Genomic DNA, 15,755 nt, shown 5'->3' with positions numbered 1-15,755 from the left:
GGTGCTTTGAGCCCTATTTGCAATAGTCGTATCATCATGATCATAGCCAGTGGAATTGAACTGGTAATAGCAACAGTGGGAAATGTTAGGGGGAAAAAAATACAAAACCCCATTATAGACAGACTTATATTTTGGTGGTGGGAATTTACTCAGCTTCCGGTTTAGGACAAAATAATATTCTTTTTCTCTACTCCATTTCTATTACAGCAACCAGCAGGGCCTCCTGTCTGCTACTGAAAATCAGCACATCTGTGCTGAAACTTCTGATTTTGTCAAAAGTGTGTATTTGGACCTCCAGTGGCCCATCTTCTACACATTCTCTAGTGGTTTGACATCTAAAACATTGATTATTAAAGAATCTTTCCTGTGTGTGTGTTAAATTTATGCTTGTAACAGCTGCAGGTTTAACACCTCTGGAAATTGCAGTTCTTTATTCACAGAACAGATACACTGCAGGGAACAGCAGTAAAACTTCCAACACACTGTCCCAACACACATCAGCCCTGATTGCGAGTTTATTCTGAAGTTTCTCTGACTTAGCTTACCCACAACCCTACTACTAATATTTCGCAAAATAAAAATCAGCTCTGTCTAAGATATACACAGAAAATTAGACCTTGAAAACTATGTTTCTATTTTGGGCTTTATTCTCAAAAGATTTAGACTATATTAACAAATCATTACCCTGTAAAACTGAAACCCTTGATGGAACCTTAACTATGGTCTTACTACCACTCCTCCATAATAGAAAGGCAACAGAAACAAAATATAACCGCTGAGAAGCAGAGAGAAAGAAATTTGCTATTGTTGTGTTTAGTTGTAAAGCATCCGTGCTGATTCCATTACTCATGTGGTGAAATATTAGCTTACACGGTAAGTGATTTCAGAAGTAGAGTGTGAGTTTGAATAGCAAAATCAGACCCAGAATCTGTAAAGAGCTCAGATATCCTGCTGATCCACTTGGTATAAATGCTTAAATAGATACATTGGTCAACACTAAACCTTACCACTACCTATGGCTGACCTTACTTAGCTACCTTGGGGTAAAAAATACACAGCCTCATTCACAGTAGAATTTTACAACAAGATAACTAGATAATGCTGGTTGCTGTAAAACCCCACCATTTTGGGTCAGTGAAGAGATAGACTTTGAGGAACTACCTCTAAAATGGAGAAGATAGTTCAGTCTCCACTGCCCAATCACATCTTGACCTCTCTGCTAGGACTGCCAACAATGTAACCAGGGCCAGATTAATGCAGGGACTTTAGGGGCTGCAGCCCAGAGCCTCGGGCTGAGGGGGGCCCTGCAAAAATAAATCTATAATTATATACAATTCAGTGGTCACCAACCTGTCGATTGTAGTGCACAGAGACATGCTGTTCCCCTCCCCCCAGGGGCGTGCAGAGACGTGCCAGCAGTCAGCCACTTCCAGGAGTGGCATGGGGCTATGGCAGGCAGGCAGCCTGCCTGAGCCCTGCTGCGCCGACAGCCAGGAGCCACCTGTGGTAAGCGCCTCCTGGCTGGAGCCTGCACCTGACTCCCCCTCCTGAACCCCAACCCTCTTCCCCAGGTCAGAATCCCCTCCTGCACCCAAACTCCCTCTCAGACCCCACACCCCCTCCTACTCCCCAACCGCCTGCCCCAGGTCAGAATGCCCTCCTGCACCAAACTCCCTCCCAGAAAGAAACTAATATAACAGCTGTTCTAAAGTAAGAAGTAGGCTATTTTAAATTAACTATATTTATATTCTACCTTTTAAGACTGAAATGTAATCACCGAACAGCTTTATGTTAATTAAAAGGCAAGTTTAGTATAGCTTTAATAGCCTCAATGCCATAATTGTGATCATTTTGTTTTAAATTAGGAATCCGGCCCTGAATGTAACCCTGCAACCATGATATATGGTTTAGGGCAGGGGTGGCCAACCTGTGGCTCCGAAGCCACATGCAGCTCTTCAGAAGTTAATATGCAGCTCCTTGTCCAGGCACCAACTCTGGGGCTGGAGCTACAGGCGCCAACTTTCCAATGTGCTGGGGGGGTGCTCACTGCTCAACTCCTGGCTCTGCCACAGGCCCTGCCCCCACTCCACCCCTTCCTGCCCCCTCCCTTGAGCCTGCTGTGCCCTCACTCCTTCCCCCTCCCCCCAGAGCCTCCTGCATGCCACGAAACAGCTGATTGGGAGGTGTGGGGAGGGGGGGCGCTGGCAGCAGGGTGGGGGGAGCTGATGGGGTGCTGCCACGTATTACTGTGGCTCTTTGGCAATGTACATTGGTAAATTCTGCCTCCTTCTCAGGCTCAGGTTGGCCACCCCAGGTTTAGTGGATAGGGCTTCAGGCCTGTGTTCTGTACTTCCTGGTGTTGGGAAGTACAACGCAGAAACTATAACCATGCTCTTTCAGTTCCTGGGAGCTGAATGCTTTGTTTAAAATAAAATGTGCAAGGTCTGTGTTCATCATATTTGTCAATTCACGGCACTTTTTAAATGTCACACCCTCACATGTAATCCCATCCCGATGTGCATATGTGCACATAGCCAAATCTCTTGGGACTGGCTCTAGTTAGCAGGATACACAGAGCTCAGCAGAAGAGTTTTGCAGTCTCAGGGGAGTAAGCGTTGTCTTTGCAGGGCTCCAAATATAATTTAGCTCAAGTAGGAAAAATTGCCGGTTGGATCTACTTCTTTTCTTGAGCATGTTGGAGGCGGGAGGGATAGCTCAGTGGTTTGAGCATTGGTCTGCTAAATCCAGGGTTGTGAGTCCAACCCTTAAGGGGGCCATTTAGGGATCTGGGGCAAAAATTGGGGATTGGTCCTGCTTTTTGAGCAGCGGGTCGGACTACATGACCTCCTGAGGTCCCTTCCAACCCTGATATTCTATGATAAGACTTGGTGGGAGGGAGATGCTGGGAAGGGAATAGTATAGAGCCAAAGATTTGGCCAAGTGGGGAGAGATTTGTGTATGTAGGGTATTCTGCACTGTTCCCTATAGAACTCGTATGTACAACCAACTTGAACCCCACACTAGGGGTACGTGAGGCTATTGTCAAGCGATCCAGAACTCTCACCCACATGGCGCAGCCTAGCAAAGGAGGGAGAACTTCTGGTCTGGCCTCCAATCACAGGCCCCTTGTTCTTCGCACTGGCCAATCAGCGACCAGGGGACGCACATTTAAACACCCTTACTGGGAGGCAGCCGCGCTGACTCGGATGGCTCGCATGGAATAGGAGACGGCGGGACGTTTGCCTGCGCACCAATCAAAGATCGGGGGTGGTGTGATAGGCACGTGGGAGCGCCAATCAGGCAGCAGAGAGCGGCTCAGTGTATCTCTTTGGAGCAGTTCGGCTACACTGAGAACCCTGAAGGTTCTCGGAGGGGGGGGCCTCCTGCTGCGACAGCTCTGAGCCGGGCTTGGCTCCGCTCTCGGAGCCATGGCTAAAGGTACCCGCCCTGACAGGTGCTGGGGGGGAGGGTAAGTTATGGAAGGGCCTGAGCGGGCATGTGTAGGGGCTGGTGGCTGGGCGCCTATGGGGGCAGAGAGAAGGGGGCAGGGAGTGAGTGGGTTGGCGGAGGCACGTGGGGTGCGAGGGGCGCTGCGGCCTGGGTGGGTGTGAATGGAGCTGGGGTTCTTGAGGGGAGGGGGCTACATAGAGGGTAGGTGTGACGTGGGGGCGGTGGTATGGGGCTATATGGGGGCTGGGTCCCGGTCGGGGTGATTGAGGGGTGTATATCTTACGGAGGGCGGCGTGAGTGGGTAGATTGGGGGTATATTGTGGGGTCTAGGAGGCGTGTGTTGCGGGGCGGGGTGTGTGTGTCAGACACCTGCTCCCTCAGCCCAGGCTGGTTTGCCCTCTCTCCTGCTGCTCTGGGCTCCCCTGGGGGGCAGCGTGTCCTTGGCAGCGCAGGGGTGGAGGGGGGGCGCGGCGGCGCTCCTCCCCCGTGCGGGGTGCGAGCTGGGCCGGCCTGTCCCTGCACCGAGCCCTTGAAACATGGCGCAGGTGGCGGCGGCTCCGGCCGCTGCTGGGGACTGAAGCGGCTCCGGGCATGGCTCTGACGCCCCCACCCCCTGCTCTCCCCTAGGCAAGACCATGTCCAAGCCCCGGGAAGGCAAAGCGGAGGCGGCGACGGCTCCGGAGAGCACCGAGAGGAGGGGGCCCGGCCGCCCCAGGATGAACGGGGTAAGCGCCGTGCCCGCCCCGCGCCCGCCCCACACCGGGGCGCCGGGGTCTGGGCCCTGGCCGGAAAGGTTATTTCCTGCCACTCCCGAGCCCGGGCTGCTGAGGGGCGGCTGGAGCGGGCCCGGGGAAGCGCGGACGGGGGAGTAAGGCGAACGCCCCGGCTCCTCCCAGGGCAGGGCGAGGCTGCAGGAGCGCGGGGAGGAGGAGTCGGGGTGTGGGGAAAGGGCCGCCCCTTGCAGCCAGCCTGGGCCCGTGCGCGGCGAGCCCCGGCTAAGGGGCGCCCGGAGCTGCTCTCCGCCCAGGCAGACGTGGCCATGCAGCTGTCCCGCGGGGCCGCTCCACGGGCCTGGCCCCGCCGCTGCTTGCACCCGGGAGGAACTCGCCGCGCTGAAGTCAATGGGTCTGCTCACGTGAGTAAAGTTACGCGTGTAAGTGCTGGCAGGACGACGTTACTGCAGCAGCCTTGCAAGCCCTAGACAGGATCAGAGCTTTACTGGAGCCCCAGTCTCGCAAGCTGATCCCCATTCATTGAGGCTTTGGCTGGTCCTAAGGGTCTGTCTGTGGGAGTCAGGTGGCAGCAGAAGGGCTTATGGTAGCTGTGTGAACACATACAATGACTGTCTCCTTCCCTGCCTGGAAGAATTTGCAGTCTTAAAGCCCGGGTCTTCCAAATACTTTTAGCATGTGATTAGTCGCATTGAAGTTAGCGAATCCGTAAGTGCCCACAAAATTGGGACCTAAATGCTACAGAAAGAAGAAAAATATTTATAGACTTGTGAAGGGGGTTGACTTCTGGGGGGGGGGTGTATTCACTTATAAATGCAGCTAAACAAGCTGAGTGAGCCTTTAAATGCCCAGGAACTAACACAATTCTGCTATTAGATAAAGATTACAAATTATGACTAATTCAGACACAGAACCCTATGGTTATAACAATAAGCAGTTTATCAGTTTTTAAACTTAAAACATACCTATGTTCCACAATAGGCTCCCTTTAATTTTCAGTGCTTTTGCACCTATATGCTGGAATATGTGGTACATTTCATGCTTTAGTGTAAGGTTCCTTTTTTTAGTGAAAATATATATATTTTTTATTTGTTACATCTTAAAATCAATTTTTTGTGTAAGAAATATACCCAAGGCAATCTTGGTTCTGGCTAAATTACTTCAACACATCATAACACCATGGGGTTGAACAATCAAATTCACTAGATAGACACCTAGGAGTTAAACTGGGAGACGGTGGTTGTACTCTTCTAAGCCCCCAACATAAGCCCTTCCCACACAAGTACAGAGGCTGGGACTGGATGATGGGGGTGAATCACTCGATAAATAACCCTGTTCTGTTCACTTTCTCTGAAGCATCTGGCACTGGCCAGTGTTGGAAGACAGGATACTGGGCTAGTCAGACCATTGGTCTGACACAGTATGGCCATTCTTGTGCTCTTACATCACAGGAATGAGGCACCACTCATGGTAGATTGTGCATGTTCTCTAAATATGTCCATGGGCTCCTGGAGTTTGGCTCACTCTAAATATGCCTGTGAGATCCTTAATGGGGCTAAGTGCTCTTCTGGGCTCTGCTGTGTTCCTGAGCTCGTTCTTGATTGAGCAGATGGAGGAAAATTTAATAGATGTTCTCTCCCAAACACCATCTATTCATGATGCCAAAATGAGTGCGCAGATCTGTGATTTCCCCCCCCCCTTCATTGCTCATATAAACAATGATGACACTTAAATGTCATCACTCAGCATCTGAGTTCACACCTCCTGAGATGTGTGGGTAAATTCACACCTCTCAGAGCTATTGTTCCAGACCCAGACAAATCTTCCCTGCATTGGTTATGCTTGGCTCACATTTTTCAGATTTGTTTTTTTTATAATCCTAACAAGCAGAGACTTTAAAATTAAAAGCTAAGATTCTGAGCCACAACCCTTGAGATAGGTACTGTTATGTCATACTACGATATACCTGCCCAATCTGAATATTGCAGATACTGTCTTTGAGGGACAGTAATTTCACATGAGGCAGTGTGTCATGGAGAACAAACTTCAGAGTCCAACTTCATTCATCAGATTCTACATTGTCAGAGTACAGTTAGCATCATTCGGTACCTACCTCATAAGTAGCAGATTCTGGAGTGCTTTCTAACCTGTTCATACAATGCACCAGAAACAATGCTGATTAATTTTAAAATTGGTTAGACAGTTCTTTCTGATGTCATTGGTACCTCTGTATACTGTAGGTATTGATGTGTGTTCTAGAGTTGATTTTTGGAATGGGGGTGGGAAGAGAAACTGCAAAGAATTACCAAAACTGAGTTTTTAAAAAACTAGCCTTAGATCAATTTTGTTGCTTGTTTTTCTTAATGCAATTTCAGGAGGAATATCCGCTCCCTAAATAATGGAATATACTTGTCTCTGGTCTGCAGTACTGTAGAGAAAAATTATCAAAAATTAAATATTCTATTAAAAATAAGAAGCATTTGAGAGAGCACCTTAAGTATACGTAGATCCATGGAAAAAATATTGGCACCAAATGCTGCCCTCAGAGACCAGCATTGCACCTTGTGTTTAAGTCATTAGAAGCTATGTACACATTCAAGAAAAGCATTTAGGCCTGTACTCTAACACTTAATTCAACTAACTTGATGCATTTAATTTGTTTTTGAGGAAGTGTCTCTGTGCTGAGAATTTGCATGGTAAGTTTTGTTCAAGCTATTACCAGCCAGAGAGATATGGTTTTGAACATAGATGGTTTTATACACAGATGGATATAGATGCATCCTCTGCTATTCAGATGCAAAATATGCTGCAGTAATGTAGGTGTTGGCCTATGTAGCATGATCCAGATACCAACTGGAGACTTGAGATTTCTTTGATGTAATGAGCTTTATTGGCTCTCTGTTTTAGGAGAACGTATTTCTTGGGCAGTCCAAAATCTACACCTACCTAAGCCCTAACAAATCTCCTGGGGCTCGTCCACCCCTTCAAGAGGAAAACTCAGTCATGCATCATGAGGTGAAATGTCAAGGCAAAACACTAAATGAAACATGCAAAAGAGGAGACGGTAAGATTGACCTTACAACAGCTTGCCTATGGGTTAGAAAACATGCCTTGTCTGGCCCTGTGACTTTTTCCTCAACCTTTCAAATTGGGTACAACTTAAGATCCCTTTTGTATAGACCCCCTGCCTTCCCAGCAAATAGTTAGAATATATGGAATTTCAACTCTCTTGCTAATACTGATCTCTTTACCAATTTCACTTAAATTAAATGATGTAGCTGCTTGGTTAAAATTTCCCTCTCGTTTTGTCTCTTGGTTTATTTGTTTTCTTTTCCTGGTGTAGGACTTAAATAGTTAATTCTCAATATTCCCTAAATTGCCTGCATCCCCGATTTGTATTTAATCTCTGTGGGTCACTTTGCAGTTTGGCTTGTCCTCCTTTCCATGTTTATTACCCAGAGTTGGTTTTCTCCACAAATTTAATTACTGTTGAATTAATGCCAAGGAAACACCAAGCCAAGAAAGGTATGAAGCAGCCATGTAGTGTGAAGAGAGGTGCCAGTATTTAAGTTTAGTGTCTGTATAGATCGCTACGGGTGCGATAGGGGAAACAATCTTTTGAAAACTGATTCTTGGGCTCGACCACCAGTGCTTGAAAACTGGTAGCTGCTTTTTCATTGTGACAGAAGTAGCTCTGCACACCAAAAGGGAATGTTTCATAGATAGTTTGAGAGTCATTGATCTGTTAAACCTTCAGCTCTCAACAATTTTAGCACTTCTTATTAAAAACATTTTTACTTAGTTAACCAGGATACAAATCTTATCTGAAAATTTGTATGTACAAGACACTGAGTTGCATGCAGTTAACATCTCCTCTTCCTGTGTTCATGGAATTAGTCTGACCCTAACTAGTTTTACTGCTGCTTGTTTATTACAAGGATTTCTTAAGCACCAGTCGCGGTGGTACCTGGGTGCCATTTTAAAAAAAACAGTTCACATTTCCATTAAACAGAAAAAAAAAATGGCTTCAGCCTTAAGCCACATCAACCTAGCTGCAAACCCAGCAACAAAGAAAAAGCCAGTAAAATAAAAGCGTGTCCTTTTGTAAAAGTGGCTTGGATGGGCCAATAGAAAATGTTTCAGAAATAAAGAACCTTCCCCCATCCAAAGTGAGGGCACTGAGGATAGATGGTAAGAGTACTCGGATTTCAATTTGACAGTGACTGGGGGGGTCTGTTCCAATCTTTATTGAAATCAGAGGAAAGACTTGCATTGATGTAAGTGATGACTGCCTGAGGCCCCCTAGAGGTTTCTGATAAAGACTCCAATTCAGCAAAATACTGAAGCATGTACTCAACTTTAAGCATGTGAGTAATCTCATCCCTATTCAGCAAGGCTCTTAAAACTAATTTAAAATTAAGCACATGTTTTGCTGAATCTAGGCCATAATGAGGTCAGTTTAGGCCAGGTGAAGGTCTAGAATGTTGTATCTGGGTTTTTTGAGCCATTTACCTTGAGAATCTACCAGGAATCCTAGAGACTACCACCCACATTCTGAGTCTGCATTTACTGATTGTACCAGCTGCAGCATGTACATTTGTTACAATGTGTATAATAGGAACAGCAATTTTGATTCCTCTTCTGTTTCTATTGCGTGGTGTGGGTTTTTTTTTTGATGGCATTGGCCTCTTGATACCAATAGCTGCTGCCACAAAGTATGGAACTACAGTACCCCAGCAGACTCCTGTAGTCACTCTTTCCTTGCAGAATATTCATCTAGTTGTCATGCTAGTTTTAGAGTTCAATATGGCAAACTTGCTGGCTTGGACAATCATGCAGTTGTTACAGAACTCCCTTTGTAGTGTCTGCGATGTTGAGACTTCGGAAATTCTTTGTCTGGCTAATATCTTTAACTAGACAAAATGCTTGGGTTCAGATCCTTTCCTCCACCCTTTAGAACCTGTAGGAATTAGACTCATGATGCATAACAGATAACTTGGTCCTTATGACTACTTATTTTGCTGTGTAACAGAAGAAATACAATATGTTTCCCCTTCCCTCCCCGTAACTTTTTTACAGATAAAATACAGGTTAGAAATCTTTAAGAGTTTAGGGCGCTTTGTGATGTAGAAGAAAGGAAAGCTAGAAGACACCTTAAGTTAGTCTGTCCTACATTTTCCATCCACAGGGAAAAAAAGGACTGTTAATACAATAGAAGGTGCTATAAAACCAGAAGATCAGAATGATAAAGAAAGTGGGTGTAATTCTTCAGCGTCTCTTCCTAATCAAAAACAAGAAGCTGCAGAAACACAGAAAAGCATGCCTCTGCCTTCTGATTCTACTGATGCAGCAAATGCAAAGCAAGCTCAGAAGAAGGTGGTAAAAGCAAAACCTGGACCAAGGAGAAAGTAGGTGACGTGGGAGCAAAGGCAGCCATATGCCATATTTTGGAATTTTTTTTAAGCAAATGTGCCAGAAATATTTTCTGCTATAGAGGCTTAGGGATTTTCTTCTGAAACCTACCCTAAAGAACAACTTAATATAAATTCTGTACTGTGATGTAAGCACTGATATGTGCCTTGCAAAGGATTTTTTTCTTGAACATACTGCTTTCTAGCTTGTGTATAAATTGGTGAGCATTTCCACTAATCTTAACTAATGGGAACTAACAAAAGTGGTTAAGACCTCATTTTTGAGGGGGGCAAAACAAGAAGTTCTTTGGCCAGACCCAGGATATTACCTTTATAGCTAGTGGTCTGATGGCTGAGCTGGTATCTAAGCTCACTTTTGCATGAGTAGCATAAGCCAAGGTTTCACCGTGTGATGGATGCTTCCATCTCCTGCTGCAGCCAACCATGGAGCAGCTTTAATGATGGAAATTCTAGAGCATCTTAGGTTGAGACACACACACAGGTGCTGTATAATAGTAATTTGAGCTAATTCTCTACACTTCAAGAAATACCTGCTTTTTTTTTCTCATCTCAAGAGTTTGAGCTGAAGTATTGGTAATGAGGCCAGGTGGGGAAGCATGGAGGTGTACAAAGCGTTGTATCAGAATGAAGGGTGCGGATTAAAAAAATCTTTAGTTCTGACCAGCCATCTCTCAAATCACTGTCTTGGAAGGAAAAGCTTCTTGTCCTTTTTGGGTTAGGACAGTGAGGCCAGAAAAGCTGAAGTATTTATGTATCTTTTCCTTATCCCTCAGAGCGCAAGGAAAAACATCACAGAATCGAAAAGTGACAGACTATTACCCTGTTAGAAGAAGTTCCCGGAAGAGCAAAACTGAATTGCAGGTAGTGCTTTTTGTATAACCCATCGAATCCTGGCAGTTTTCCATGCTGCTAGTTAAATGAAAACTTCGTAGGATGAATGCAGATACTTGTAATCTCCAAAGTACTATCTAGGATAGATCTTAGGTAAAGAGCAAATAACAAATGCACAGTATAACTATGTTAATACAACACTTCCTCATAAACAGCAAAACCTAAATTTGGATTTCTTTATGATGCCTTCCAGCTGCTCATAAAGGAAAAACTGCACATTCCTGGAGCGCAATTTGAAATTTTCTTTTCAATGTTGTAATATTTCTGACAAAACTGACATGCTTGAACTCTAAATAGAGCAGCACAGAGTGCTTAGAAAAGTGAGATTACCAGATAAACACCTTCCTAAAACACTTAGCTTAAAAAACCCTGCAGAAATCCTAGTAGCAATACTATGGGTTTTTCTTTTTGCAGACTGAGGAAAAGAGGAGAATAGATGAATTAATTGAAAGTGGGAAAGAAGAAGGAATGAAGGTAACTGCAACACCAGCTTAAATAGCATGACACTGCATCTGTATGGTAAAATTTTATTATGTCACTGAACAGCATACGTAGGCTTTTCCATGTGGCATTGAAGGGGAGTGTGGTGATAGGAGAGCCACTATCAGTTTATTAGCTAGTATCACAATTACTGGAGTTAAGTCTGCTCACTGCTTGGGGGTCTTGTTGCTGTTTTTCCCTTTCAGAAGTAAGAGTGTACTTCTTGTCCTGCTAAACTGGTATGTGTGGGGGAAACTAAAACTTAATTTCTAGACTTCATATTATCTGATCAGAACTCCTGAAGCTGTTCAGTCTTTAATGTTTGAAGAAATCATTTAGGGTATTTGAAAGGGCTATACCGAAAAGTGATGTGTTTGAATTAATAAGGAAACTTCTGTGCTAGTAGCAGAAAAACTTCCCTTGTGTATGTTAAGCAGTGGAATAGTGATCCAATGAAGTGATGGATTAGATAATATGTTGTAGGGAACAAGACTGTATTGGCTCTGGACTAGACTAGCTTCCATGATAGGCCTTTCTGCATCTCTAACTGTTATTTTATGTTGCAGCCAAATTGGACACTGAGGGTATCTCCTAGTCTGCAATGGAAAGACTAACTCCACCCCCCACTGCTCAAAGAAAACAAATAATTGCTATAAAAAGAGGACTAATCCCACTTTTCTGCATTTACTGTCCGGTTGACATTGGTCTTTTTTTATCTAGGAAATAGTCTATCTAAATATCTGGTGATCTGCATCCCTAAGTTCATCCCATGTATCTCCCCTAAAGGTGTGCAATATGCTGCCATATCTTGCTATCTAAAATACTTGTTCATATGTGCCACACTCTAATATTGGTGCTAACGTCTCAACGACAAATCCTTGTAGGTTCCCTTTCCCCCAAATAGGTAGGAAACAGATTTACTTGGAACAGTTTAAATATTTTGCAGCTTTGCTAACTGAGCTCCTTTTCTCCTTGACAGATTGATTTCATTGACGGTAAAGGGAGAGGGGTAATTGCTACCAAACACTTCAGTCGAGGAGAATTTGTGGTAGAATATCATGGGGATCTCATAGAGATCATGGATGCTAAAAAGCGAGAAGCTGTGTATGCCCAAGATCCATCCACAGGCTGCTATATGTACTACTTTCAGTATTTAAGCAAAATGTACTGGTAAGCTTTTGATTGTGTTTTTTTTTAAAGTTTTTTTATATAAGGAATATAATAATGGAATAAGTGGATGAAGCTTTGAAGGTGCCAGATCTTTCAGTTTTCCTGCAAAGTGTAAAAGTTCCAAGCTCAAGATTTACCTTGAGATTTGCTTTTTATTTGAATACATTTTTTCACTCCTATTGCTTAAACATTCAAAACTACATGCTGGGCATCATCTCTTCTGGTTATAATGAGTGAAATTGGAATTAAGAGACCATATGTTTTAGTGGATAGATCTGGGATTTGAGGTTCATAGACCAGCAGCAGAGCTAAGAATCTGGCTTTCTGACTAGCTTTATTTACCTCTATATGTTAACCTTCCTCACCAGGCTGGATTTTTGCTTGTAAAAACAGGTCAAGAATTGAAGAGAGTAGTAATATACCATGATTTACTTAAAATTGCTGCAGCTGATTAAATCAGTAACTAGGATCTATTAAATATTGGAATTTAAGTCGTCTTGTAACAGTCCTACATATTAAATATGTTTGACAAGTCTAGATTGTAATGGTCTGACTTCTACTATGCTGCCCCAGTGACACCTGAGTTGAGATGCTATAGTGATAGGCACTATACATCTTCAGGTAGATGCTGTGGCACAGCAACGTGTGGACCAACTTTGGGAATATTCCCGTCAGTGGAGACTGAGCATGGGTTGGACACTTAAGTATACCCAGTCTTAAAGGAGCAGGGGTCTTTATTGGTAGCTGTGCATCCTTTTCCTGGCTGGCACAATACATACCTTCCACCTTATCTTCTGAGGAAGCTGCGTGTAAGACCGCAGGCCCTTCTGGGTGGTTGCTTGATGGCTGCTAATGGGGAGGAAGCAACATCTAGAGAAGAAAGGGCTCCACAAAAAGCTCAGTAAATGACTCTAAGATGTCAGTTCTAGAAGAAATCCATGGTTGAGTTGAAAGACGTAAAGTTGTGATGAACGTATGCTGTGGGGGGTTGACTTGTGGTAATTAGATTTGCAAGAGCAGTTTGGTTAAGCTTGTTCTGCCTATCAGGGCAGTAGTGGCATCAGGATCTTTAGTATTTTTTTTTGTCTGTTTTCAAGCCTTGTGCTGACTGCACACAATTTCTTTCATCTCTTGATTTTCAGTACAGATTTAACCTCTTCTAGTAGTGAAAGCGTGACTTGTGTGTGCTGTGCAGAAATCTTACAATCTGTGTGTGTTCTTTCAGTGTCGATGCTACAAAAGAGACTAATCGTCTGGGAAGGCTGATTAATCACAGCAAATGTGGCAATTGTCAAACAAAGCTTCATGATGTTGACGGCGTACCTCATCTCATACTGATAGCCTCGCGAGACATTAAAGTGGGTGAAGAACTATTGTATGATTATGGAGACAGGAGCAAAGCTTCCATTGAAGCTCATCCATGGCTGAAACACTAATCCATCCTTCTTCGGACTGAGCACTGTTGAAGAGAGTTGGTGTGGTTTTTTTTTTTTTTTACAAAAACACGGCTATCTTAATGGATTGCTTCTGGTGTTTTAAAATTGTTTAAAAAACACCTTTTGCGCTGTAGTATTTAAATATCTGTTACAGGTGTCCAGACAGGCTTGAACAGATGGTCGCAGATTACTGAAACTTTTATTGTTCAGTTTTGTACATTTTTGCAAATAGATTGATCAGTGCTTCCTGAGCATGCAGTCAAAGACTTATGCATATTTTATAAGGGGGGAGGGAAGAAATCAAATCTGAATCTCTTGGGTTGTGCTCCTGCTTTTGCAATGAAATTTCGTATCCTGTTTTAAAGGGGGAGATATCAACTCTTTAGCTTGAAGGTGACAGATGTGTCATATGTTCTAACTCTCAAGTCATTGATTCGACTACTTGTCAGCCTTTTTAAACCTAGTACTGACTGACCAAGGACCTTTTCATGAATGAAGCATTGCTAGCATCATTAACTAGTCTGTGCTAGGAGTCGTTTTTCCAGCGCAATGCCCCTTGTTGGCAACAAAAGCACCAAAATACACTGTAATAATGGGACTGAATGATCAATCTGGCTGTCGTCTTCAGAGAGACATAACTCCAATCCAAATGGAGCTGGATTTTTATAAACTGGGTTGGTGCTTATTAGAAATGTGAAGATGAAACGTGCGAGTCATCAAAATGAGGAATTGCTTTTTGGGCGTTACTCTGTTTTCTAAAAAGTTTGAGATGGTACCTTTTTTATAGTTAGTGGCTGATTTAAGGGAGTTTTGTTAGATGGCTTTTTAGAAAACAAAACAAAGGCCTCTCTCTACAAATATATTACCTCCCAATGTTAATTGGCCACATCAGAAACGCAATTATTTATTTACTGTGAATGCTGGAAGTGGATCAGAGTGTTTCCAAAATTAGGAGTCTTGTCTTCATGTGCATCTTCAGTTTTGCTTTTGGAGTTATGCATATGCATTGAAGAGAGTAGATTCCTTAGGGCCTGATCCTGTAAGCTGTCATGCACTGTCTGGTCCCATTGACTTCAATGGGAGTTGAGGGTGCTTAGCACCTTGCAGAAGATGCTCAGTACATCACAGGTTCAGGCTCGTTATTGGGGGAACCAAATCCATGGTATGGGAAGGCTATACAATGGCGATCCAGACAGTGAATATGAACTCTTATCAATTGAAATGTTTGCCAAGGCATGCTTGGCATGTGTGTAGCTGAAAGATGGCCTTAGGCCACCAGCCACGCTTGTTGATGGAAAATGTGTCAGCAAGAGGTCTGTGGCTTTATTAATGTCCTCTGCTCCTCCATGTTCTCAAGGCTGCTCCTCCTGCGCATACCACCCAAGGCAGTCGTGTTCACTTGTGTGATAGCCAGGGTAATACAGTCCAACCTACGTGTTTCAGCAGCAAGAGAGCTGGTTTAGTGATGTATTTTAAAAACAAAAACTTGAAGAAAATGTGTCTGTAAAATAAAAAAATATATATTTATTAACAATGAATTGGCTGTGGTAGTGCCTGCCTCTGTCTCAGATATTTTTAAGCAAGCTGTGAAAATGGTTAACCCTTAGATGCCTGTTGTCTTCTCTATCCAGTGAAAGCTCAGGAGGGAGGATATGTGTATGTCCACAGTCTCTGAAGCTTGATAACTCGCTAACCACCATCAACTATATATTTTGTGTGCAAGCTACTTTGGGGATTTGAATTAGATGTCGGCACAGTAGAGTTCCTCCCCCCTCTCCCCCAATAGAGAAGCCAAAAATGTGTGCAGATTCCCGTGTTCTGAAAGAGCTTCTCCCCCTGCAGCGTCAGCTAGTGGCTAGAGCACAGACTTGGGAACTGGGCCAAACCTGTGCTTTACTCTACCACTGGCTCACTGCAATCTTGGGCAAGTGACTCTTCACCTCTGTTCCTCAGTTTCCCCTTTTTGTAAAACAAGGTCTAACGATACCTACCTGCCTTGTATATGAAAATACTCATGCCTTGTTTGTAATTGACAGTTGGATGCTGCTGCATTGAAACACATCAATAAAGCTAGTGGGACACCGAGAATGGAGTTTTCTGCTCTCCTGTTGTACAGCCTTTCAGCAGTTAGACCAATATCCTAAGCAGAATACCGCCTCATACCA

At 43.9% G+C, this 15,755-nt stretch overlaps 1 protein-coding gene across 7 annotated transcripts; it reads left to right on the top strand.

The window, feature by feature from the left end:
- The first annotated feature begins 3,199 nt into the window (after positions 1 to 3,199).
- KMT5A (lysine methyltransferase 5A) lies at positions 3,200 to 15,128 on the top strand. Of its 7 annotated transcripts, none has more exons than XM_037878659.2 (8): positions 3,200 to 3,438; positions 4,078 to 4,175; positions 7,089 to 7,245; positions 9,370 to 9,589; positions 10,387 to 10,474; positions 10,919 to 10,978; positions 11,964 to 12,154; positions 13,380 to 15,128. In XM_037878659.2, the coding sequence occupies exons 1-8, from the start codon at positions 3,429 to 3,431 to the stop codon at positions 13,588 to 13,590; spliced, it is 1,035 nt and encodes a 344-aa protein (XP_037734587.1). In that variant the 5' UTR covers positions 3,200 to 3,428; the 3' UTR covers positions 13,591 to 15,128. The 7 variants fall into 7 exon arrangements, with proteins under 7 accessions (XP_037734587.1, XP_037734589.1, XP_043385112.1 ...); XM_037878660.2 differs by having other exon boundaries at positions 3,213 to 3,469; XM_037878661.2 differs by lacking the exon at positions 10,919 to 10,978.
- Positions 15,129 to 15,755: the final 627 nt, after the last annotated feature.

The sequence above is a fragment of the Chelonia mydas genome, chromosome 15 (genome assembly GCF_015237465.2).
Source record: "Chelonia mydas isolate rCheMyd1 chromosome 15, rCheMyd1.pri.v2, whole genome shotgun sequence".
Lineage (NCBI taxonomy): Eukaryota > Metazoa > Chordata > Testudines > Cheloniidae > Chelonia > Chelonia mydas.
Note: the sequence above shows the minus strand (reverse complement) of the source record. Positions and strands in the feature narration are given on the sequence as shown.